Below are 25,859 nucleotides of genomic sequence, written 5' to 3' on the forward strand. Positions count from 1 at the left end.
GGTTAAACCAATTTGTGTGCAGTGTAGAATAAGGTGTACACATAATAATTACCTGCTTTTTCGTTTGTAAATTTGCCTGTTCATGATGGGGTCTTGTCGCAGGGATATTTGGTGCAGTTTGTTGACAGGTGTGGTACATTTTAGATTTGTTTATTACTGTGAGATGTTTTCATTGCATGAGTTGTGGTAAAGGTTAGAGCTAAGCCAGTCAGCCTTAAACATTGTCAAATTTAATGGTATTATCTATAAATTCACCAATTTTTTTTACATATACATTTTATTCATTTTTAAGTTTGACCAGTTTTTAATCTTGTATTCTTATGTCACCACTCTGCTTTTGAGCCACCAATCTTCCAATTGCTTCGTGCTTACATCTACTGCAGATTCATTCACGTGGCCTTTGTTGTCTTTAAACCCTAAGGCCTATGGCAGAGTGACTCTCCCTGTATCAACATCTGAACGGGCGGACTCTGCTACATTTTAGAAAAATATGTTCAGTGGTTTGTACGGATTTACCACACACTGCATATATGTCATCTTCGTGGTTAACAACTTTTTGTAGTTTCACATTCTAAGACACCCTTATCTCACTTCGAAGCATGGGATGCTGCCTCTTGAGTTTTCATAGATCCAGTTTTTCTTCCTGATTTGTCTTTTCCATTTTCTATGCAGGTCTAGTCTGTTTTTTGTTTTTCTGTTGAATTACCTCTGTTCTTACCATCTGCGTTATTTACCTCTCGTTTAAAACTCTCTATTTCTCCATCCTTGTTTCCTGCATACTTACTGTTTAGTTTTCTAGTTCTTTTCCGCCACTGTGAGTCGACGCTCTTTCTGTATAAGTATTTAAATACCTTAGCTGCCCACCTGTTATCGTCCAGTTTCCTCAGGCATTCTTCATATAGTATTTTACTCTTAGCTTCCCGTGCCTCGAACGATGCCCAGCCCATATCCCCTTGTACTGCCTCGTTTGTGGTTTTGCCGTGGGCACCTAGTGCTAATCTTCCAACAGCTCTCTGATTTACGTCTAATCTCGACTGAACTCCTGCCCTTAAGCACAGAACCGCATTGCCGAAAGTAAGCCCCGGCACCATTATTCCTTTCCAAACACCTCTCAGTACTTCATACTTGTTGTACCCCCATAATACCCTGGTTTGATTATGACTGCATCTCCTAGTCCTTTCACCCTGTTAGTCTTTCATGCCTTTCCTTGTATATCTGTCCATCATTTACTCATACCCCGAGATATTTGTATTCTGCCAGCCTGGGTGTCTGATGGCGTACTGTTTTGACTCTCGCAAAAATATCTGTCGAAATTTTTTTCTGCGTCTGCCATTTCTCAACTGTTTCTCAAGTTCTCCGAGTACCTTATTTCTGTCCATGTTTGTAATTTTTAATTTCACTGCCTGCATTGCCAGCCTGTATGTAACATGTTATTGTAAAGTGCTTCAGCATTCGGAATGTTTTGAGGGTTGCGGAGGGCCATTAGCTTTTATGGACCTTGGACCTGGGCTTTGATGAACAAGCAGTCCCTCTGGTCAGCTGGTTCCCAATTGTTCCAAAAGTTCGTTGACCTTGATGCAGCCAAAGGCGACCTGAAGTTGTCCAATGCTTCACCCGGGCCGGACTTGGCGAAGCCACCGATGCCCAAGGCTGCTGCAGTATCGCCTGTGCCTGCACTGTCCCCAAAGGCTGCACAACGTAAGTGGAGAAGCCATTACTGAGGTGAAGGTGTTATTTAGTGAAGAGGGAGGGAACCCAAATACTGAAGCACTCTGAAAAAAAAAAAGAAAAAGAACCTCTGCCAAAAACAGTTTGCTGTCGTACACAGTTCTGTGCAGATGTCCTAATAATTGAGATGTCCAAATTTTCTCCATCCCAAATCATTCCGTTGTCTGCCTTTCTGTATATATGTATTTGTCATGCCATGATGTCGAAGGATATTCTAGAAAGCACTGAATTCAGCGACTGTGAAAGCAAGAGAAAGGGGGGGGGGGGGGGGGGGGGTCATCTTGCAGTGGGCCTATGGTATTGGCTTGCCATCGGAGCAGTCCTACATAGTTGAAGCTTTGAAATCAGAATCGTTTTAATAACTGCTTGAACTTAATTCTTATTTGGTATGGTAAGATTGCATGGAGCAGCACAGAAGAAAAAAAAATATACTATGGAAATCTCTAGACTTTTCATCCAAGGCAAGGGCACAACTGCCTCCTCTCCCTCCACACTTACCGTACTTGCCCAATTCCAACACGCGCCTTTTTTCGGGGAAAATACGTCTCAAAATCGCATGCGCGTTCGATTCAAGTACAAACCGTAACTGCCCCATAACGACCCATCGTCATCGCCATTATACGATGTGGGAGCTCACTAACTGCTGGCAACAATGGGAGCACGCGTGCTCGTCATTTTCTGCATCGCAGGAACCGTTTTCAACCGATGTGGTGCTTGTCATTTCTGTCGGCGAGCATGGCACAAAAAAATTCACGGGACGAACCGCCTCGCCTCTGTTTTGCTGCGTTTATGACGCGAGTAGCAAGCTATAGCGTCGTCCGTAGCGCGAGTGTGGTGTTCTCCGGCGGGCTCTCCGTGCAATACCATTTTTGAGAATGGATGCAGCGGCCACGAAGAGACGTCGTGTCCGCCACGAGAATAGCTTGAAGCGCAAAGTTATTCTGCACGCAGAACAGAGCGGCAATAGGCATGCTGTCCGTCATTTTGGTGTGCCAGAGACTTGTGTTCGCGACTGGCGAAGACTGAAAAAGTCAATCTTTGAGTGAAAAATGTCAAGCAAAGGCTGCCACGGTCCGCAAGCGAGGAGGTTTCCTGACCTTGACGCGACAGCTTTGTGTGGACCACATGCCCATCACCACTGAGGTGCTTTCAAGAAATGCAGAATTTCTGATGCCATGGACGGCACTGAAGACGAGATGTTGTGGTCGGAGAGTGAAAAGGAGCTGTCCGAGAGTGACAGTGAGTGACAGTTCGGGTGAATAAACAGCCTGTTCTCAACTCAAAATATAAAAACGGTTGCAAATTATTTTCATTCAAGGAAATCGCAGGCACGTTAGAAGCGGGGCTTGTAGTTACTTTTTTTTTCGTTATCGATATCGGGCGCGTGTTAGAATTGGGGCTTGAAATTTTTTTTTTTTTTTTGTGCTGTAAATTGGGTGCGGGTTGGAATTGGGTAAATACAGTAGTCTCCTTGTATCTTCATTTAAGGGACACTGAGGAGAACTCCATCCAACAATTTTTTTATTGTGGTACCATTAGAAGCCCCATGGGTCAAAATGTGTCGTCGGTCATGAAATTCGCCCATTGGCCAGAGACAAATGATGTCACTAGACCAGTGCACTCCCAGTGGCTGAAAGGAAATGACATCACCAGACCGGAGTATTCCCATTGGCTGAAAGGAAATGACATCACCAGACCAGAGCACTCCCACTGGCTGAAAGGAAATGACATCACCAGACCAGAGTATTCCCATTGGCTTAAGAAAAGTGACTTCAGGAGACTGGAAGTGACATCAGTTCTTTCCTCCTCGTCTTTCTCCTCCTGGTAAAGGCATCAGCAGCTGCTAATGCTATTACATTGCCAATATAATGGAGTAATGGAATGCAATTACGTGTTCCTGTGTATTTTTTTCTGAGTAAAAATCGATTTTCTGGCTTCCTTGAGGTATGTTGACGTTTGTACAGCAGCAAAAAAACGCATGTATTGCTGAGAAAATAGCATAAAAAAATACTCCCACACCTGAATTCAAGCTCGTGGCATCTATACCAAAAAGGACTTCGTGGTCACGGTTTTGAAATGAATGGCAGTGCAGCCTAACCTCTGGGAACTGTGCCCAAAGAGCCGTGTCGATGCACGCTGTTTACTTCTGAAATCAGCTGGTGATGTTGACACCTGTATTTTTTTTTTTTTGTCTTCTCTAGCTTACAAAAGACTTGCTTTCAATGAAAGTGGTGTCCTTGTTGACCAAATGTTTTAGGGGAATCCCCCAAGGTGGAGTAGATTTGTAATAAGGGAGTAATTACTCATTGGCATCCACCCGAGCGCAGCCATACGGCTACAAAGGAAAGCTATACAGCTTTCCCAGAAACTTCGTAGTTAAAGAAAAATTCGTCCTGGTCCGGGGTTCGAACCCAGGACCACCGCTACACCGGAGCAGTCGCTCTACCAATTGAGCTAACCGGGACGGCAAGCTTATGGTAGGGCGAGAGCGAATTGATCACTAACTCGAAGTGGGAACAGTGTTGACCAAATGTTTTTTAGGGGAATCCCCCAAGGTGGAGTAGATTTGTAATAAGGGAGTAATTCATCATTGACATCCACCAGAGCGCAGCCATACGGCTACAAGGGAAAGCTATACATCTGTATAGCTTTCCTTTGTAGCCGTATGACTGCGCTCAGGTGGACGTCAATGAGTAATTACTCCCTGGTGTCCTTGTTGTTACAATGCAATTAATCTATTGATGCAAGTCAGCGTCTAGTTCCCCTCCACGTCCCTTTGAATGCCCACTTTCTCGGTGCCATTAGTCTTACTATCCACCTGACTCTTTCGTGGTGCAGATAAGGTATCATAGAAAAGACTTACACTCTTCTTTGTCACCTTTGCAGCGGTGACATCGATGGAGAAACGGCTGGAACCACCAGAGCCCGTAGAGCCTCCTGTCGACAAAGAGGTGAGTTCTTGCTGGTCCTGAAGTAAACAAAGATGTTGCCTAAAACTATCGTTGCTGCGGAGTTCACCGGGAGGCATTTTGCAGGACAGTACTGTGACAATTCGGTCTAGGGTATCGCTGTGTAGCGATTTTAAACCTTGTGCCGTTCGCGATCGGAGCCATGAAGGCCGTAATCTCCATGAGCCAGTCTAACAAGTTCTGTGATTCCCTGGCCCAAAGAGCAACTGAAGGGTGTACACTGGTCTTATAGCTGTACTCCGTATTTTTTGTCCAATCCTGATGAAACTGCATCACCTTGCTCTGTTTTTTGTACTGATTTCAAATCTGAAATTACCTTTTCCTCACAGGAGTTAGTTCCTAAGATAATTAATTTTAATTAGTCATTCATTAGTACCGCAGTACAAAAAAAAACCACTCCATAAAAAATTATTTTTAATTGATGGCTACATATTATGGTGAGTAATGGGTGCAGTAATCAAGAGAGCAGTTTTTCCATTTTGCTCTCATTAGTAATTTTACAGAACTGTTGAAAGCCCAGTGTCGTTCTGAGTTCCTCTCGAGTGTCCCTGTCCTTAGCACTGGTTTTCTTTCTGTAACAATGGAGTAGCAACATTCAAGATGTGAATATTGTGCGTTGATAAACTTTGCAAAATTAGAAGTTTCGAAGCATGATTGAACAATTGTGCTTTGATTATTGCACACACTGTGCCTTCAGCTTCCCTTAGCAAACAATATAATATCTTCAGTGGAGTTAGTTCTTTGGCTAGTTGGTATAATTGATTTGAACTCATAGTTTTTCAGCGCAACGGCACACGGCCAAAGAAAAGAAGCAGGAAGGGAAGAAGGGCGAACACGGCGGTGACTGTCAACTGTTTATTTAGGTACGCGCACACAGCTTAAATACACTCAGACCAGCGCAGGCGCACACCGTGCAAGGTAAACAAGAAAAAAAAACAACAACTCGTTTCACGTCGTTATCACAAAAACTTTGAAAGGAACATCTTTTCCGCAGCGTACAGATGAACTGAGGTATCGCTGACACATTCTGACCCTGCTCTCTGAATATAATATGCCTCTATCGATTCACGGGTTGTTTTTGATTTGCTTGTGCTCAGAATCCTCACTCCCGAAAACACCGGTGTACAATCCTTGCGAGTAGCGCAGTGCTCGACAAGGTTAGCACCTTCCCCATTCCTTGGGTCTCTTGCGTGCTCCCTGAGCCGGTCGTTGATGCAGCGCCCAGTTTGCCCAATGTACGATCTGCCACACGTCAAGGGGACGTCGTACACAACGCCTGTGGCGCATTCCGCAAAGCTGTTCACGTGCCTCTTTTTACACCCAGGTTTTTTTTTTTTTTTTTCACCTGTGGATGCGTCGAGCCAACTGGCCAAGCTTCCGAGGGGCTGAGAAGGGCTGGGTCATGCGTTGCCCCGGTTTTATGTGATATCTTTTTAGCGAGCATTGATCGCCATTTCATTTTAATCATTCTAAGCGTGAATGTGTTACAAAAGTGTGTCGTTATGTGGATGATTTTTAGTTGTTTTAAACAATCACTGCACCATTCCCAATGAGCATACAGTTATGAGTGTACTGCATGACTTCGAAAAGCATGGCAGGGGGCTCACTTTCACATACGAGCTCCCAATTCAAGACAGCCTGCAGTTCTTGGATTTAAGAATTAGGTTCATCAATAAGCATGTTTGCTGGTCTTACTCGCCCAGAGCACAAAAAGAGCTACTGCCTTATAATTCATCCCATTCGAAAATTGTGAAGAGAGGGATCGCTAAACTCTGTTTAGAGTCTGCGCCTCGAAAATCATGTGTACATGATATGCAAGATAGTTTCGGGAAACAATTGGCTAGGCTTGAGGCCGCCGGTTTCCCTGGGTCGGTTGTTGTCGCTGTTGCAGAAGCGCTCTTGAAGAATTTGAAGCCCAGAACTGGCAAGGCGGCAATAACTCCCCCCCCCCCAGCCTCACAGGCTAAAGTAAGGCCTGAAGTGATGCCATACGTGCACAAAATATCCCATGGCCTCAAAAAGGTGGCAAACCGGCACAACGTGCCGCTGGTCTTCTCAGCCCCTCGGAAGCTTGGCCAGTTGGCCCGACGCATCACAGGTGAAGACAAAAAACCTGGGTGTAAAAAGAGGCACGTGAACCGTTTTGCGGAATGCGCCACAGGCGTTGTGTACGACGTCCCCTCGGCGTGTGGCAGATCGTACATTGGGCAAACTGGGCGCTGCATCAACGACCGGCTCAGGGAGCACGCAAGAGACCCAAGGAATGGGGAAGGTGCTAACCTTGTCGAGCACTGCGCTACTCGCAAGGATTGTACACCGGTGTTTTCGGGAGTGAGGATTCTGAGCACAAGCAAATCAAAAACAACCCGTGAATCGATAGAGGCATATTATATTCAGAGAGCAGGGTCAGAATGTGTCAGCGATACCTCAGTTCATCTGTACGCTGCGGAAAAGATGTTCCTTTCAAAGTTTTTGTGATAACGACGTGAAACGAGTTGTTGTTTTTTTTTCTTGTTTACCTTGCACGGTGTGCGCCTGCGCTGGTCTGAGTGTATTTAAGCTGTGTGTGCGTCCCTAAATAAACAGTTGTCAGTCAGCACCTTGTTCGTCCGTCTTCCCTTCCTGCTTCTTTTCTTTGGCCATGTGCCGTTGCGCTGAAAAACTATGAGTTCAAATCAATTATGACATCTCTGACTGTCCTAGATGTTGAGATATCGACATACTGAGACAGGCTGGTGTCCAAAACTTTCGTGCTGTTAAATAATCTGATCCTGCACAAATTGAGCCCATGCGATGATCTGAATTTAATATTATGTTCAAAATGTTGATTTCTTGAAGGAAAAAATTGGGGCAGTTAGAAAATAATAGCTCTAGATTCCACAAATGTCAGTTTTTGAAAATCGATTTTTGTGTCATTTTTTGGTCCCAGAAAAGTGAAAAGTACTCAGTGAAAGGGACTGCAGCCAGGAAGGCCCCCTGCTGGTGCACAGAAAAATTAATAAAATTCAGTCGTTGTTTGGGGCTCGCAGCTTTCAGCTGCATTTTTTTTTTACAGCGCTAGCACGAAGAAACTGCGCACCTCGCATTTTATTTCGACTGCACAAGCACGGCAATATGCAGCGGCATTGTATATCTGTTCCTGCGTAAAGTGCTTGTGATTTCGTATTGCTGCAAAGCTTTGATATTGTTCTTTTTTTGTTATTAGTATTGATATTTTTTAGCGCACAGTTTTCAGGAGCCAGTTACCGGTTTGTGTGTCGTCGTTGTCGGTGTAACCGGCAAAGCTATAACAAAGTGAAGAGCATGACGAAAATAGGGCAATAACGAAGGGAGGGCGAAATGAAAAGCATAGCTGTCAAGTGCAACAGTTATAACTTACATGTGAACAGTGTCTGCACCTTGTGCTTGGAGAGTCACTTGCACAAGTTGAAGTTGGCCCGCGTCAGTACATTGTCCCATTCTAACGACAGAGTATACACCGTCAGTGGAAATGGAGCTTTACAAGTAAGGAAAAGTCAAAGCAGGAAATTTTTGTGGCTACCTGAAGCACGGAGTCCCTTTCCTTATTTGCATCTTGAGTTTGAATTGAGCGGCAGAAAAAGTTGAAAACTTTACTCTTGTCTCGTTTGTCAGCAATAGATGCGTCTTTCACTGCTGAACGAACATCAGCATAGCCACAAATAGCCAATGCGTTTTTACTGAGAACAAAACTTGGATGGACTTGTCCTTGGCTTCCTTTTTAGTTTGGTCTGCCGTGGTGGGTCAGTGGTTATGGCACTTGGCTGCTAACCCGAAAGGCGCGGGTTCGATCCCGGCCGCGCGAGCCAAATTTCGATGGAGGCGAAATTCTGGAGGCCCATGGACTGTGCGATGTCAGTGCACGTTAAAGGTGCACTGAAGAGGAATCTGAACTCATCTTTTTGCCGCGGGAACTCGATCTGCACGTTCCGAGCATTCTTAGAAACCTCGACTTATTGCCCTGTGTGGCCAGTTTCCCTAATTAAATCGGATTAACGTCCGGCTCCCGCCTTTTTTTTTTTAATTCTCCCCGTACGGTGGGTGGAGTTGACCAAAGCATGGAGTGCCTTGCAGCCAGCTCCGTGGAGGCTTTGCTTTCGCTTTATTTTGTTTTCTAGGTTTCCGTGAATAAATAGTTTCATTCGCAGATAATATAGCTGCAAAATAAGCCTGCAGAAATAAAAATACGCACGGTCTATTTGCTACTACGGATTACTACGTATTACTCCGCCGGTGGCAGAGCGGCAAGCCGCCACGGGACTGGGTGAAAGGCACTCCACGCATTGGTTGACTCCGCCCACCGTACGAGGAGAATTTAAAAAAAAAGGGCGGGAGCCGGACGTTAATCCGATTTAATTAGGGAAATCGGCCACACAGGGCAATAAATCGGAAGTTTCTAAGAATGCTTTGAACGTGTAGATTGAGTTCCCGTGGCAAAAAGATGAGTTCAGATTCCTCTTCACTGCACCTTTAAAGAATCCCAGGTGGTCGAAATTTCTGGAGTCCTTCACCTCCACGTCTCTCATAGACTGAATTGCTTTGGGACGTTAGACCCCGTAAACCAAACCAAACCATCCATTTAGTTTGAGTGTTGCCCAGGTGCAGCTGAAATGCAGCTTGGGAGTTACGTTGGTGCTCGGCGTATTCTCCGCTCACATGACAGGTTGCCCCCGCTCCGACGCCCAAGCCCGCTCCGGTGCCGGAGCGGCCGCCCAAGGATGAGGTTGCCCTGGATCCGGAGGCCCTGAAGAAGGAGGACCACGAGATTGCGGCGGCCACCTCCAACAAGGGCCTGGCGCCCCCTGCTGGCGGTGGGCTGAAGCCACCAGAGGGCGCCCCCGCAGCAGCGGGGGCACCTCCTCCCGAGGTTGGGGTGAAGAAGCAGGAGGCCCTGCTCGAGAAGATCGCCCAGGAGCAGAAGGTGGGCAGACCGCTACGGCAGTGGCCTTCAGGCATAGAAGCTAGGATTTGCAGGCAGAAAAAAAAGATGCCCAGGCTTAGCTTGGTTAAGCCAAGAATGCGTTGCATATTGCGCAGTCTTTTTGCGCGAGGTATTGCTTGGCGGCACTCGATTTTCTCGCCAGCTTTTCCTCCGTGACGTATGGATGGATGGATGGATGGATGGATGGATGGATAGATAGGAGCGCCCCCTTTGAAACGGGGCGGTGGCAACCGCCACCATGCTCAGCCGTTCTTGTTATTATTTGTTTCCTTTTTATTTTATTTTTTCCTTGTTTACTGTGTTTGCAATTCTCACCAAGAATGGCCATCATCTTTACCTACGGTTTTTCCTCCGGCTGTCGTGACGTCACGTCACGTGGTTTGGTGGCTGCCCAGCCGCGCCCAAGGGCTGAACTGAGTGATTGCAATATGCTACGCATAAAAAGCTACGAGAATGTTTACTAGATTCGAATCGGAGCGAAAGCACGGATTTGTGCTGCGTAGAAGACAACGGTGAGCTGGCAGTGCCACGGGATGGAGCAGATGGAAGTTGATGCAGACGACGCTCTCCAGTGAACAGCACGAGTGTGTGGTGTAGTTGAACTCGAGGCGTATTCTGCTTTGGCGGTAGCCTATAGTGGTCTCACAACCGGCCCTTAAGGCCTGTTAGCGCAGCCGTGGGTTCGGCTCCCAGTCATGGATATTGATTCAATTCCTTTTTCTCTTTTTCATGGTTTGACCTTTAACTCAGCTCTAACTCAGAGACACGGCCAGCTTACAACTTGCTCCCATGTTAACATTTGCGGTACTGCGCTCTGTGTTGGAGGGTGGAGTGGTGTGTGCTGTTTTGTATACGTTTTTAAGCAGTGACTTGAGCGTACCATTACCTTTGGCCCTTGCAGGTACAGAAAAAGATGCTGGAGGACCTCCAACGCGAGCTCAAGCAGGAACTGGCCAAGCACAAGCAAGACACTGTGCCATTGCAAAAGCGCAACGGTACGTTGCTGGACGCTGCAGTGCAAGCAGACACGGCTGGACGTGCCGCGCCAGCCGCCGTCCCTGCTATTCCGCTTGCACCGGCGTCTCCTCTAGGGGACGCAAAGAAACCGCAGTTACCCGCAGCGCCACCGGTGGTGCCCGCAGGCGTAGCATCTGGACTTGTCCGCAGCCAGGACAGCCGGCCATTGGACAGACACCCACCTCCTCCTCCTGCGCCCGTTGTCCAAAACGTTCCGCATCCGGTTCCGGTTCTCCAGCAGGCTGCCGCTCCGTTGCCGGCGCAGAACTTGGTGCAGCACCCCGGCCTGGGCTCACAACAGCAGCGTCAAGCTGACAAGGTTGTCGACCAGGTGGTCAGGGTACCACTGTCAGGAAGCCTCCCGCCTATTGCGCTCAGCAATCAACACGCAGTGCCAGTCCAACCTCCGGTGAAGAAGGCCGTTCACTTTCCATCGGATGACGTCAGGAGGAAAGAAGAGGTTGTGCGTGCGGAAGACACTGGGGCATTCCAGCAGCCACCGCTGGCGCAGGCCCCAAAGGTGGTCGTACAACATGCAATACAACAGCCTCAGCAACAGGTCAACGCAAAGGTGCCTCAGCATTCACGGAACGCTCAGAGCATGGTGGGGCAGAACATTGTCCCACCCGTGGTCCCTGCCGCAGACAGTGTCTTGAAGGCCGGTGAGAACATTGTCAGGCCACTGGACGTCATCTTGCATAGTAACAAGCCAGGCATCGCTCGTCAGCCGTCGCCGCAAAAATTTCCCGTCGCTGCCGACGGCAACGCAAACATCATTCAAAACCCTCGACCCGCTGCAAGCCAGGGCATACAACAGCAAGCACTGGCATTGGATGCAAGTAGAATTGCGAAGCAGGCCGTGCAAGACAAGGTCGAGAATCTCATAAAGCCGCAGTTGAGGCCTGCGGAAGCGAAGGAAGCCGTAGGAGTTCCTCACGGAGCTGTTCATCTATCCGACGATAGACCGCTGGTAGCCAAAATGTCGAAAACAGTGAAGCGAGAGGCACCCGCGGATGCGCTCGCGGATGTAGTCGCGGATGCACTTGCGGAAGCACCCGCAGAAGCTACTATGAAAGCACCCGTGGGAGCACCTGCGAAAGCACCTGCGAATAAACCTGTGGGAGCACCTGCGAAAGCACCTGCAAAAGCACCTGTCAAAGTCCCTGCGGAAGTGGCCGCGAAACCTCCCGCAAAGAATGACCCCCCCGTGAAAGCTGCGGCTTCGGATGTTCCTAAGGTGGTCGCGCCACCAGTGAGAAGTCCTGTCTCTCCACTGGTCCCACAAGTAGCCGAAAAAAGTGTGGTGCGAGCCGCGATTGCGAATGCGGTGGTTGTTGGCGACGTTCCTGTGAAACTGGACGAGAAGGACGGGGTTGTTTCTCCAGAAAACCTTGCGAGCCGCGCGCACGCGGACGTGGTTTTAGCTAAGCACGAGATTAGGAAATGATGAAACTTCTGTGAGATTTTTTGCGCGTGTAAGTGCGGTGACAAACTGGGGCATTTACGGCGAGTGCCTGTGAATGACATTCCGGTGCTGTGCACTGACAGTTGTTCTGTTCCTGCAGAGTATTATTAATATATTATCGTTTTATATTGTAATAAATGCACAATTTTTAGTCTCCTCTAACGCCCTGCCTTCTCTCTGCAAGTTGCGAGAGATGTGTCTGGTTGTTTATTGATGGCAGTCGTCGGTGAGCTCTGTCTTTCTGTTTTCAGCCTTTACACTGTACTGAATCTTTACAAATGGCCTGCTAATTTGCTATGTCGTGCAGGTGACAATTACATTTTCAAGCAGCACACTTCTCTATTCATTGGTCTAGAATGGCTGAAAGGAACATAGTTCCTGCATACGACCGTGTCGTTTGTCACTAACTAACCATTCCTAAACCACAGCTCTGTGGGTTTTTCGAACATATAGTGCTGATAGTTGCACCACATTTCTTAGAGTCAGCTTTCTCTGCCACAACAAACCATTTTTCAATATACCAGGTGGAACCATTTCAAAACAGTGAGAACAGCAAACAAAACTGTCTGTGGCCAGGAATGATGCTTTGCATGACACGTTAGTGATATTAAAAAAAATTTCACTTACTGACTGGCTGAAATAGAAACTAAAAATAAAGAGCCCTTTCTTAAAATGCGTGAGACAAGCTAATACAAGCCTTAAAATTTTTTTAGTGAGGTTGGGAGCACGGGTTAATGTACAGGGATTGTTGGTGACAAAAAAATGCAGTGTTACCTGCAGAAATTGTCTGAACTTAGGGCATGAAAACTGCAAAATTTGGAATGAAATTTTGCATGGCTACCAAACTTGGTGTGTAAGGAACAAGAGAAAAAACTTCAGCATAAGTTTCCTTAAAAAGGAATGACCTCGTTAAACCCCTAGAGCTACCCTTTAATTAATGACAAATGCCAAAATTGATACTAATTACTTGCGAGGCATTACTGACATATTCACAAAATTCATGCCAAAGCACAGCTTGGATTGAAATTGTCTTCATACCCTTGCATCTCCGTATCAGTGCTTGCATGCTGTGGTCATTACACTGGCTCGGAAGTCTAGTAATGCTGATTGGTTATCATTTATCTAGCTACGTACCACCAGTTTAACCATATTGCAGAATTTTGTATATTGCAAAACTATATTGAAATATTTAGCATTATTTATCGATATGAAAATATTAGGAATGCAAAAGAATTTGTTTACTCCATACATTTCGTGATACAAACACACTGACTGCGCACTCGATTGTGAGACGCGACGTCACAGTCGACATAGAGGCAAACAGGAGGCGTCAATGCCTTCACATTACTCCAGTGCGGTTTCTGCAGTACCCTAACGTTTTCCTGAGCCTTCCAGAACGGCACCTCTTCCTATCCTTTCATTCACACCTTCCTCCCTCCGCTCAAGATGCAGTTTAGGTGTCCAGCTGGAAGTGAGGCAGTTTGCGCCTTTTGTTTTCTCAAAAATTAAAAATCACCTGACAAAATAAATTGCCCCGGCCGGGGCGGTCGCATTTGAGGTGGTCGAAATTATCCGGAGCCTTCCACTACGGCGTTTCTCATAGCCGGTCTTGATATGGGACGTTAAAGCCCATAAACCTAAACAAACCCATAAACGAGTGTTTCGCTTTCCTAGTGGCCGCCGGAGCATAAAGTGAAGCTGTGGGACTTCCAAGAAGCTAGTAGAGCCTTATTTGTTTTTCAATTTGGTAAAGCTAAAGAAGAAAACCCGGTGTTGAATAAAACAATTCTGAAGAAGAAATGTCATATCTGTGCGAAATTCGAACTCAAACAATCCACCCGTGTAGCTGAGAGAAGCATTCTACTGCGGGCGTTTATTTTCTCAACAGCCTGTATATGATACTCGCACACGTAGACGCCGCTTCAAATGGCGCTGTGCATTCTTTCGTTTTTGCCTACCCTGCTCGAATCATACTTGTCACACTAAAACGTTGCATTTCCTTGCGTTTGTAAGTCATGCAGAGGGTGCAAAGCAAGTATTTTTCACATATCTAGCACCGCATTGCATATTAGCACATACATTCGTGGTTTTAAAAATTAATTCGTAGATTTTTAGCAGGTTATGAAAGCAGTTCCAACGGATTTTTTGGCGGCGAGGCGGGACTCTGTAAAAGCGGATGTTATGGTTATGCCGATGATATAGGATTCTCAAAAACACTGCACCTTCAGACGCCACGGGACAGAGGTATTGACAGGAAACCATGAAAACCCTTCCGCAATCCGCAAGCAAATGCATATATCGCTTCGTAGGAAAGCAGCCCCCCCCCCCCCCCCCCCCCCCCCTCCTGGGGGGTGGCGGGGAATTCCTGTTTTTGCAACTCGACAAGCTCTCCCAAGCTGATTCGGCTAAACGAAGTTACATTAGGTGGGGACCCATCTCCTCGTTCTGGTTTTCTCGCTTCATACGTGTCGCTCGAAGTTTCATTGCCCGTGGTTCCATATACAAGAGCAGGTTAGAATAAATGGGCCCCTGCATGGGTTCTGTTTGGTCCCAGCCATGTTTCTGGAAGCTCCACTTGATCACTTTTGAGTGGGACTGGAACGGCCTGTTTACTTGCAGCCTAGAGCTTTCAGGCTGTCCTGCTGCTTTGGCTGCGATATGTAGACAAAGCAGGGAAGCGATATGCTCAATGAATAAGCATTCGAATTTCCCGCCGATGCTGACTCAAAAATTGCCGTTTTTCCTGCGGGCGGGTGTCCAATCATGGCGTCCAATGATGACATGGATGATGACGTTGATGACGCGCAAAAATCGCCGCCCCGCGGCGGAAAACGAACGCGCGCATCGCGCCGCTTGCGCCGCCGCCGGCCTCCGCAGGCGTCCCGTGCGCTTTCGCTTTTTGCATGCAACGCCCCGCACCAGCAGCGCACGCATCAAGATGGCCGTCCCGTCGCCAGCGTGATACGCGGCTCGCGCGTCTTTGCCGATTCATCTCCCGTGTACCGCCCGCGCGATGGAACCGAGGCAGGGACGGAGCTGCCTGCGGCTACCCGACCGACCCTGGGACGCCCGCTGAGTACGCCGAGCCGGCCGTGACAGCTGCCGATGCGAGCCTGCGGTGAGCTGCTGCTGCTACCATCTTCGACGCGAGCTGCGCCAGCTAGCCACAGACGCGCTTTCGTAACGACCACCATCACCCACCCTCGGCTAATTTTAGCCTGGTCGACTTCGCTGCGACGTTTGGTCTTTGCTGATGACCAGCCGTCACGAGAGTTGACAGGATCCGGAGTAGGATCCCCGGTCACGCGCTGATATCTCGGAAGGGGGGGTGTCCGCGCAAATGTCACGCCGAGAGATCAGTTCTCCGTACTACGTCCGTTCTCGTTTCTCACGCACGGAAACGCTTTCCATCGTCGAAACTCATTAATTCTACGTGACCTTTATTGTTGAGCGGTTCACTGGCCACCGATGTTACGCCGCGCACGTCTACGATATGTTCGGTTCCTTGCCCGGCTCGGTCTCGACGGAGCGGCCGGGTTGAGAGCGGCGTACCGCCGGCCGACCTACCGACCGCGGTCTGGGAAAGTCAACGCTTTCCTCGTTGTCACTTTCGACATTCCGTGTTTGTCCGTATTGTTCGGAAGCTCAAGCCGGGCCAAGGCGAACACTTGTCGGCGGTCGGAACTGTCGTCCTCGTTTTGTTCGTGTCTCGTAATGCAGCGCGTCCTTGGGCATCGCTTTCTCGCAACTTTTTGAATGGGACGTATACGACGGACGGACGAGCCGATACTTTCCGCAACAGCTTTCCGCATTGGCGCCGTAGGTTTCTCTCATATTACATTCCAACTTGTTTTCCGTATGTCCCAACTGCTCCGTCCGTATATGGGCTCGCTCGGTGCCCTTTTAAAGCAGCGCTTCGGCTGCGTGCTACAATCGCTTCGGCTCCGTGCTACAATCGCTGAGTGATCACCGAACTCGAGGTGATAAATCGTAGCGGCGCGCGCATCGCGGCTGGCTGGCATCTCCCGTAAAAGATTGGGCATGAGTCACTTCGAGCTGACTATCGCGTCTCGGCACGAACTAGCTGTGGCGAGCAATTTCTGTTTGGTAATGAGCATGCGATCTCGATCAACCCTATCACAGCTGTTCGGGGTCCGGGCGAACAGCTTGGATTGTAAACTTGTTTCGCTTGAAGGGAAACATATGCCTTCGCCGTGACAGCCAGGACCGCATTCTTGACCGCTGCTATCATCTACAGAAATGGCCTACGGCTGCGGGCCGATGAAAACATTGCGACATAAATGATTAGTTTGCAACCAATGCGGTATTCTGTTTAGTTTGTTTAAATGTATTGTAGTCTCATGACTGATTTGAACAAGTTGGGTGTTACCTGAAGAATATTTACCCTAAATGATTTGCCTTTCACTTCCCATGTCAGGATATTTCGTCAGTTATTAAAAGCCTAAACTGAAGTACAATAAAGTTTCAGTAAAAAGGTTATAAAAAAGGAGTTATTTTCACTGAAATAGTATTGTGGTAAACTGACAAAGGCAGAGAGGTCATTTTGTGACCCATGCTGTACTGTCCTACATTGGAACTACTCTACAGAAGTGATAAAAACGAAAGGGTGACCCAGATGTGATCTCGGCCCCCCTTTTGCAAACTGTACACGGCCTGACAACAAGAACAGCTCTAAGCTCTGCACAGCTGGTGTATTGTGTGCTCGTTTTGGTCAGACTCGCTGCAGTTGTGACAGCAAGGAATGTGACTACTTTTTGTCTAGTGCTGGCTAAAAAACAGATTGAAGCTAACCGCATCGTTGTGATTTGACATACTGCGAGTAACAGCGTGAATGAAGGCAATTGCTCAAGCATTCACTGGGCATCCTACGTACGGGGTGTTGTCAAGGCATTGGGAAATTAAAGAGCGTTCATGATGATGCTGATCAATTTTTTTTCTTTCTTTGCTTTAAGCCATCATCTGTAAAATGAGACTGCGTCAGACATGAAAATATTAAAAGGATGACTGATAGGTCGTTAACTTCTAAAGCTAGCCTATCGGTCAAACTGCCGACTTGATAGCTAACTTGATAAAATTAGTGCCTGTAGTACAGTAAATTAGTTGTAAAAAGGACGGCAGTGCATTTGAGATAAGCTTGCTTGTCCAGTTCATTTTGCTCGTTGCATAAAATAATTGCGTTCACTGTTATATTGTTATAAGTTACTCGATCAATGCAGTTACTATTGTCAGGCGGCTGGATTTGCTTCTCATGGCTTTTGGTGCCTTTATTACATTCCAGTAACCTTTCATTTTGTCTTTTTTGCGCTGTTTAATAAGGATGACAAGCCACGCGCCCAGCTTTCTGTTCTTCTAAATTTCATTTCTGTCGGTTGCAATTACTCATACATGACCCATAGCCTTTAAGTGCACGTGCTGACAACAGCAGGCATAATTACAAAGCATTCTACGGCACCTGAATAGGGACATTCTGTGCATAATATATCATCTTTGTCAAGGCTCGACGTTAACTTTCACAGAAATTGTTCATCCATTTTTTTATCAGAAAGGGCTGTGCTGACAGCGGTTTTTGAAGTCGTGGGTAAAATTTCATTTTGTGAAGCTGTTTTTTGTTCCGTGTTTTACATTGCAATTTTCTTTTTACATTCTTGGTTTCACTTTCCCACTTTTTGTCTGCGTGTACCTGTAGTAGCATGTTTGTTTTTGTCAAGTTGAACATCCCCATGAGTTAGTTGTGTTGCCAGGGCATTCCGTTCTGCCTGGCACACTGTTACATTTTCATTTATGTACAAGCCCATGTTTCGGTCAGAGAGCGCTTGTCTGGCCTCATTTTCGCTTGAAGTGGCTTTTTTTTATTGATTTCTTGCGCTTGGCTAATTGTGTTTAACGAGACTTTCCTTCCAATTGGTCATTATTATAAACTTAATACTTTCATATGTTGGAGTAGGTTGCAATGTTTTTTTATTTATCTTGGTACACTCGCAACATAGCCAGGTTCATGGCGTTAGTGTAGATGTCACATAAGAGAATGTGCCGCACAAGAGGCAATTACAGCACACCCTTCGTGCATTACATAGAAGAATGTGCCGCGAAAGAGGCAATTACAGAACAGCCTTCGTGCATTTACAGCAAATTGCAGCTGTTGGAAAGCAATCCATCACGTGTACATGGAAGGAATTCGGTACTGTTGTTGATCGGAGCATGAAATTTTTCAAAATAAAAGTCGATGGAAGTGTTAGCGTCGCTTACTTTTGCAGTGGATTGAAAATTTGGAAGTTCTTTTTATTACTGAAGCCATAGAGGCTGATCTCCAGCTTGGCATATGAACGGGGTGTGATCACTAGCTTTGTCCACTTTGCCTAGCTCATGTCAGGAAATGAAACGCTGGTTTTTCAGGATGGTTGTTCGATTTATTTCGGTTGTTTTTAGCCATTGACTGGCCGTGATGCTTAATTATTGCTGCCTAGTTCTGGGGGTCCTGAAAGTATCGAGGATTTGACTACACTCGCATCTGTCGCTCGAATATGAGTGTTCATTCTGCATATGTTGCAGAAAATCTGCAGGTTAGCCTTACTGTGGACATGCAGTACTTTCTGGTGTTGAATAAAGCTGAAATTTGGCCAATTGATATTTATTCATGATGCGTCACAGTACAAAATATGGTGGATCGATTTTTGCGCTGTGACACATGATGAATCTTTGCTACTTGGTCTTAAGTTGAGCCTTCCAATTTTTTGCTGTCTTGAGTGGCCTCAGAGACTTGCGGCTCTGGTGGCCTTCAGGGACTACAGGAGCTCTGAGGACAGTTGCATCCAGTTTTTGTTCTTCATGAAATTCACTTGTGTGGCTTGACGTTTTGTTTGGCAACGAAAGACTTGTTCTCTGATGAAAAATATCGACCTATGGAATGTTTATTCCTGCAACTCCTTTCAAACTCGCGATGTTGACGATAACCTCGAGAGTAAGAATTGCAAGCTGGGCTAGTTGGTTGGGTGACGTGCTTGGGTGGCTAACAGTGCTATAAAAAAAAAAGGAAGAAGGAAAGCGCTGACTCACAAATCAAGCTGTATTATGAAGAAAGGCATCGCAGGAAAGAAAAGCGCAACACTGTGCTTACCCAGGCGTCACAAAAAATGAAGAAAACCTGTTAACCATTCAGCGTAATAACCTCAAGAAATTGGACTCCGTGGTCACTGACTGGAAGTGGATTGCGTTGTCGGCTAGCCTTACAGATCCACGGCTTTTTGTGGGTGCCTTAGATTTGTCCTCAGTGCCTATTTAAGTGAATTATGAGCTTGCTTTAATCCACAGAGGAATAGAATATTTTGTGTGCTGATCACTCGTCACAGCACAACGATTTATTCTGCTAATTGACATATCTATCAAGTTCACAGCTAGGTCAGTGTGTTTATGAAGCAAATAGTTTATGAAACATGACTTTATGAAATTTATGAAACAAAAGCTTGCTGCATATTTGCACTATGAAAGAGAAATACCTTGGAGAATAAGAATACGTGATTGAGCTTATTTGACATGCACTTTCAAGTCGTGAATAGTGGCTTATCAGTATTCCACAAAAGATATGTGTTCTTTATCATCGGCACATAAGCTGTGGGGTATACTGTAGTGGCAGGCTTTTGAAAGCATATGGTAATAGTTTGTCTTGCAAGCATTTACCTATGAGGCAGAAACTTGGCGGCTAGCAAAAAGGATTGAACTTAAAGGGGGATGCTGCTTTCAACACCAGTTTTCTTTTCATAAATTTCGATGAAACTTTTTTCTGCATGTTAGTAATGCTTTTAAAAACTGAAGTGTGCAAAACTTCAACATTATATGTGGAGAACTTTTCTTACACAAATTTTTTTCACTTGTACACTTTGTTAAACGCCTGCAGATTAGACAAAATGTTGTAGAGGACTGAATCAGGATTCATTGCATTTCTAAATGCATGCTACGCATGTTGACATTCTTAGATATTTATGCCCACGACACAAATTTTTTGTTTTCATTTTTTACAAAAGTAGTTGCCATAGGCATGTCTAAACTGTAAACAAGGTGTCCCACCAGTAATCTATAATCTATTAAAATGAAATAGCAAGAATGTCATCGCATAGTGCTGAGTTCTGTGATTGCAACAAAACAAACTGGGTCAAAATAGGCTGAACAGTCGTGAAGAAATCTGCTGCACAAGATGAGCATCTGGTTAGAAAACCAAACAAAAAGAAAAAAAAAGCGATTTTCAAACATTTCCCAGATGTGCAGTGCAACTGGAACTCTCGAAACAATTTTTTTTTTAGTTCTTCCCAGTGGATTTCAGCAATAAAACTTCTGGACAGTATAGAAAATGAGGCATGCAAGCAGATACAATGATTTTCGAAAATCAAAAATCAGGGGGCACTTTGTTAACCTTAAGTGCGGTGAGGCGAAAGCCTTAAGCGTGGTGTTGCTGCTTGTGTCACTGATGTGTGGTTAAGGTGTTGAGCTTCGCCTCTAAGAGCGGAACACGACAGCGTCTTGCAACGTCTTGCAACGCTGCCAGGGAGTCCATTGAACGCCATCGCCCGTTCGGTTCTATGGTAAATTGGTTTTTGAGGAAAAGAAATGTATCTGTCTCTCATATCTCGGTGGACACCTAAACCTCCTTGTAACGGCAAGGGAGGAAGATGGGAATGAACGAAGACACCATATTCACTAGACGCGCCTTTGTTCATTGCAAACCATTGAGCTGGCATGGCGGAGTGGTAGCGTGCTCGTCTCGCACTCTGGAGACCGGGGTTCGATTCCCGAGCTCGGCCAATTTCCTACTTGGTTTTATTTATCTGGTCTGACTAGAAAGGTTAATTAGGCTAATTGGTTAAGTAAGCAATTAACTAAACTCATTCCCACTTACTTGGAGCATCACTATACGATGCCTTTAATTGGTTGCATGGTTACTAGCCAAAGTACAGTTGGCCCCGTTTGAAATTCGCGCACTGTGACGTCACGACCGTTTCGACCAATTGAAAAGCGTGACATTTCTGTCGACAACCCCTGCTTACAACGATGAGGCATTAAAGGCTTCCGCCTTAATATGTTGGCTATTTTTCACGATTTGAAAGCCATGTCTCTATGGAAGGAAAATCTTTGGTATATAACAAACATCAAGAGACAGGAAGGGGGCAGAGTGGGTCAGGGGACAAACGAGGCAGTGATATCTCGTACAAGAGGAAATGGGCGAGACATGTAATGTGAAAAGAAGTTAGCTGATGGTATTTTAGGATAACAGAGCATCTTCCAAGAGAAGACAAACACAGTTGAGGGTGGGAGGTAGTCAGTTGGGTGGACAATATTAGGAAGTTTGCGGATATAAGGTGCACAGTACTAATGGAAGAGGCTTTTGCCCTACACTGGATGCTACTAGACTGATGATGATGACTTGACAAACTTTTAAAGGGTAGGCCAGTTGGAGGTGGTTTCTGCCCTCTTGGAATTCATCTTTTTCGCTGGCTGCTTCCTGATAGCCTCCAAAATTTAGAGTTTTTGCAATAGCAGAGCCATTTTTTATCTCGGGGCATAGCTTTTCCACAAGCTTTTTTTTTTGTGAGAAACGGGTATTCTTGACGATTGTAGTTGTATACATTCACGATTGTCAGGCAGCATCACTTAACACGCTCTGCAGTACTGTAGAAACTAGCTCTTGGGAAGTTGCCATGATAGGTTGATTATCAGAAAGCTGAGCCTGCTTGAAGCATTCCATGACAGCATTATTGTATTTAATGTCAGCATGCATTCCCATATTTAATGCAAATGTGGATGAGACAATGGCAAAGATAAGTAATGTGGGCAGTCTGTTGCTATAGAGGGAATAGTGATAAGATATTGCTCTCTCAGAGGAGGCCTGCTGATAAGAGCTGGCAATGACTCCTTAAGATATGTTTGTGTATTTTGGGCGTTGCAACCATTCCCATGTGGAGGAGACATCCCCGTTACACCCCCTTTTTTTATATGTATTTTTTTGCACTCAATACAGCTTGTCTGGCCCTGGGGGTCTTTCATTTATTATTTTTTTGTTTTGTTTTTTAAGTTTCTGTGTTCTAAGCATGGCGTTTAGTTGTAATCTGGGATTAAATCCCTGCAACTTTGGCTGAATTTTAATGAGAGTGAAATTCAGAAGCACCCGTGCTCTGTGCGGTGTTGGTGCACATTGAAGATTCCCAGGCGGGGATCTTCAGAGACATCCACTAGGGCGCTTTTTCTCTTATTACTTCACTCTCCTCCATCCATCCCTTCATGGCATAGTTCTCACCAAAAGTGATAGTCACAAAGCGTTTGGATTTGAAGTAATTTTCTGTTCAGTGGCACATAGTTCAGTTAATGCGAAATTCAAGCTGTAACACTGTTTTGCTCCATGTGCACGGGCAGTGAACAACTTTTTGGCATGCATTTCTTTCAGTTACAGGAATCTTCACTTTTTTTTTGCATCCCCCTTGTCAGTTATTTTTTACCCATTTCCTTTGGTTGGATGCAGCATAAACAGGAATGTTTGTCATCCCCTGAGGCTTTTGCTTTACTACATCCTGTTAATTTTAGAAAACTCGGCTTTCATCAACTCCTGTGTGAGCACTGCATAGTACTAATCACTGTTGTCGCTCTTCACCTGTCATCTGCTGACATTTTTTTTTTCTCCTGTTTAGTGTCCGACTTGAGTTCCCTTTTGACGGATGCTTGCAACCACGCACAGTACATCACATGCAACAGAGGCATGTGTAATGTGTCAGTGTTTTTAATTTTTTTGCTCTAATTCTCTAATTCTCTCTAATTTTGCTCTAATAAGAAATTCTCAGTATTACATGAACCACATTTTCTAGCACATTTCTATTACCCAGTTTAAGGTGTCAAATTCCAGAGAGGCAAAGGGCACGGTTCCAATATTGAGACTGGCTTGCAGTGAAACGGCCAAATATTTCTTTGTTCATACCGTTACATCAGCGTGTGATAAAGGACTTTGAATTTTCGCTTTCTTTTTGTTGATTGTCTAGTAAGTGTGCACGCGTGTGTCGTCTTTACATGTTGAGAAATTAGCCAGATTTGCCCATTTTGATTTTGAGAAGAATGTGCTCTAAATGAGTCTACCAATTTTTGTCAGTTTCTAGCAGTTTGTAGGGTGTCAATAACAACAAAAATCTCTGTTTGGAATCTTTTTTTTCTTGCCTGGGCAACAAGAGGTTTACTGCGACAGTCTATTATCGCTTGCACTGTTCAGTGTATTGTTTTTGCGTCATGTGCATATGTAGAAGGTGTAGGCTTTCCTTGCGTCCCTTCTGTTTTTCTTACGGGCCTCTTCTAGTGAGCCCCGCCGTGGTGGCTCAGTGGTTACGGCGCTTGGCTGCTGACCCGAAAGACGCGGGTTCGATCCCGGCCGCGGCGGTCCCATTTCTATGGAGGCGATCGAAATTCTAGAGGTCTGTGTACAGTGCGATGTCAGTGCACGTTAAAGAACCCCAGGTGGTTGAAATTTCCGGAGCCCTCCACTACGGCGTCTCTCATAGCCTTAGTCGCTTCGGGATGTTAAACCCCATAAACTAAACTAAACTGAACTAAACTATCTTCTAGTGAGTTTTTCAGCATGCTTCTCCCCCAGTTACTCGTGCCTTGATGTTTCTTTGATCCCAAACTTTTTCGCTGCCTGTGTCTGATTTGTGCGTGGTGCACTGAAACTCGTGTACTTTCCCTGCAGCCATGTCAGCCATGATGGGCTCCAAGATGGCCGCCATCATCCTCCTGCTCCTCATCTGCCGAGTGTCCGGACACCCTCTTGGTGGTGGAGGTAAGGCCCTGATGACAACAGACTCATGATTTTGCACTTTTTACAGTCAGCACAGGTAGTCCTCCCAATATTGGAAACATATTGGCAAAGGCTGGCCCTACAAAGGAACAGAGTGAAACCATCTATTCGCGATATTGGGCCCATTACCGTTGCCAGTATTGGACCGATATTGGGTTACTCTTGAGGGGGCTAGTGTCCTCAAAATTATGGCGTTCCACTCGGTAACCTTGGGGAACATGTTGCACTGAACGTAAGTTTAGCTAGTTTTATTGAATGACCTCGAGGCACATATTGTGATGAAATCAAGTTTAGTTAGTTTTATTGGATAACCTTGGGGAGATATTGCAGTGAACGTAAGTTTAGCTAGTTTTATTGAATGACCTCGAAGCACATATGGTAGTGAAATCAAGTTTAGCTAGTTTTATTGTATAACCTGGGGGAGATATTGCAGTGAAAGAAAGTTTAGCTAGTTTTATTGAATAACCCCGGGGCACCTATTGTAGCGAAATCAAGTTTGCCTAGTTTTATTGTAAAACCTCCGGGAACATGTTGCAGTGAACGCAAGTTAAGCTAGTTTTATCGAATAACCTCGGCACACATATTGTAGCAGAATTAGCAAAGTTTAACTAGTTTATTGAATAACTTCAGGGCACATATTGTAGTGAAAGCAAGTTTAGCTAGTTTTATTGAATAACCTTGGGGCTCATATTGCAGTGAAATTAGCAAAGTTTGACTAGTTTTATTGAATAAGCTCAGGGCACCTATTGTAGTGAAAGCAAGTTAGCTAATTTTATTGTATAACTTCGTGGCACATATTGCAGTGAAAGAAAGTTTAGCTAGTTTATCATATAACCTCAGGGACATGTTGCAGTGAAAGCAAGCTTAGCTAGTTTTATTGTATAACCTCGGGGGGAACATGTTGCCGTGAAAGCAGTTTTAGTTAGTTATTGAAATTTGACATACTTTTGTTGTCCTGTCAGCAGAGCAGTCTTTTTTAGCAGATCTGCTATACTTCTCACTTCATGAAAATCAATACCCAGTAATCTACTTTCATGAGGAATTAAGTAAAAATTAGGGAGGTTTTCGTCATCGTTTGCAAAGGTGTATTCTATGTACAAAATAGCTGTTCGCTTCATGTCATCTGTCGCCATTTAGAAAAAAACAAACTTCACTCCTATGTTGGTGTGCCAGCCACTTCTTCAAGCACAAATGATGTACAAAATCCTTGCAACAGCACAATAGCGAAAATTAAAAAAGCTTTACTGCATTCCTGAATGTCTCAAGATCCGTTGAAGAGGTGTGGACACTTCATTTCTTAAAAAATAGTGAAAGGCTGAGCCAATAGCTCAGAATGTAAAGATGCAAAAAGGGGATTGCAGTCCATTTTGGCTAAATTTTTTGTTCGGTGAAGTTTCATTCAGTGCTTTTTGGCTGCTTTACGGAAGTGCCTAATAGATATCTAGGTCAAACATCAAGGTTCAAGGAGAACCATTTGTACATAGCATAGAACATTGAAAGTTCGGCGCTTTCTGAATGCAAGGGGTGTGCTATTTAAGATGATTGTAAGATTGAGTTTGCAAAGAAAAAAAATTTGGATTTTATTTATTCATTGCATGTTTGTGCTTGATGGCCATGGGACCATGAACATAATGAGGCCTTGGACTTTGTTGAGGTCTGTTTCAGGTGGCCATGATGTTGAACAAGAAAGTGAAAGGAACCTTAAATTGAGCACCATGTTCTGTTCTAAAATTTTTTTATGCAAATGGTACGAAACCAAGAACTAATAACTGATGGTGGTTACCACTTGTCCATTGCTTTGTTGGTACGAAGAGGTGCAGAGAGAAGCTACAAATAACATTTGTAGAGAGTAGAAGAGTAAGTTAATGCAGTGTGGTG

General features: G+C 45.4%; 1 protein-coding gene and 1 pseudogene across 2 annotated transcripts in view; both read left to right on the forward strand.

Annotated features, from left to right (window-relative positions):
* LOC149347327 (uncharacterized) overlaps positions 1–12,301 on the forward strand; it is a 44,674-nt pseudogene extending 32,373 nt beyond the window's left edge. The window contains exons 11-14 of the transcript XR_016292517.1: positions 1,582–1,698; positions 4,615–4,679; positions 9,379–9,636; positions 10,559–12,301. The product of XR_016292517.1 is annotated as an uncharacterized LOC149347327 (transcript). The remainder of the gene's footprint in view (positions 1–1,581; positions 1,699–4,614; positions 4,680–9,378; positions 9,637–10,558) is intronic.
* Positions 12,302–14,978: 2,677 nt separating this feature from the next.
* LOC149347328 (uncharacterized) overlaps positions 14,979–25,859 on the forward strand; it is a 53,318-nt gene continuing 42,437 nt past the window's right edge. The window contains exons 1-2 of the mRNA XM_089587006.1: positions 14,979–15,257; positions 23,874–23,963. Of these exons, the coding sequence (XP_089443132.1) occupies positions 15,245–15,257; positions 23,874–23,963 (103 nt within the window). The 5' untranslated portion in view covers positions 14,979–15,244. The remainder of the gene's footprint in view (positions 15,258–23,873; positions 23,964–25,859) is intronic.

The sequence above is a fragment of the Amblyomma mixtum genome, chromosome 4 (genome assembly GCF_055824585.1).
Source record: "Amblyomma mixtum isolate Tamu chromosome 4, ASM5582458v1, whole genome shotgun sequence".
Taxonomy (NCBI): domain Eukaryota; kingdom Metazoa; phylum Arthropoda; class Arachnida; order Ixodida; family Ixodidae; genus Amblyomma; species Amblyomma mixtum.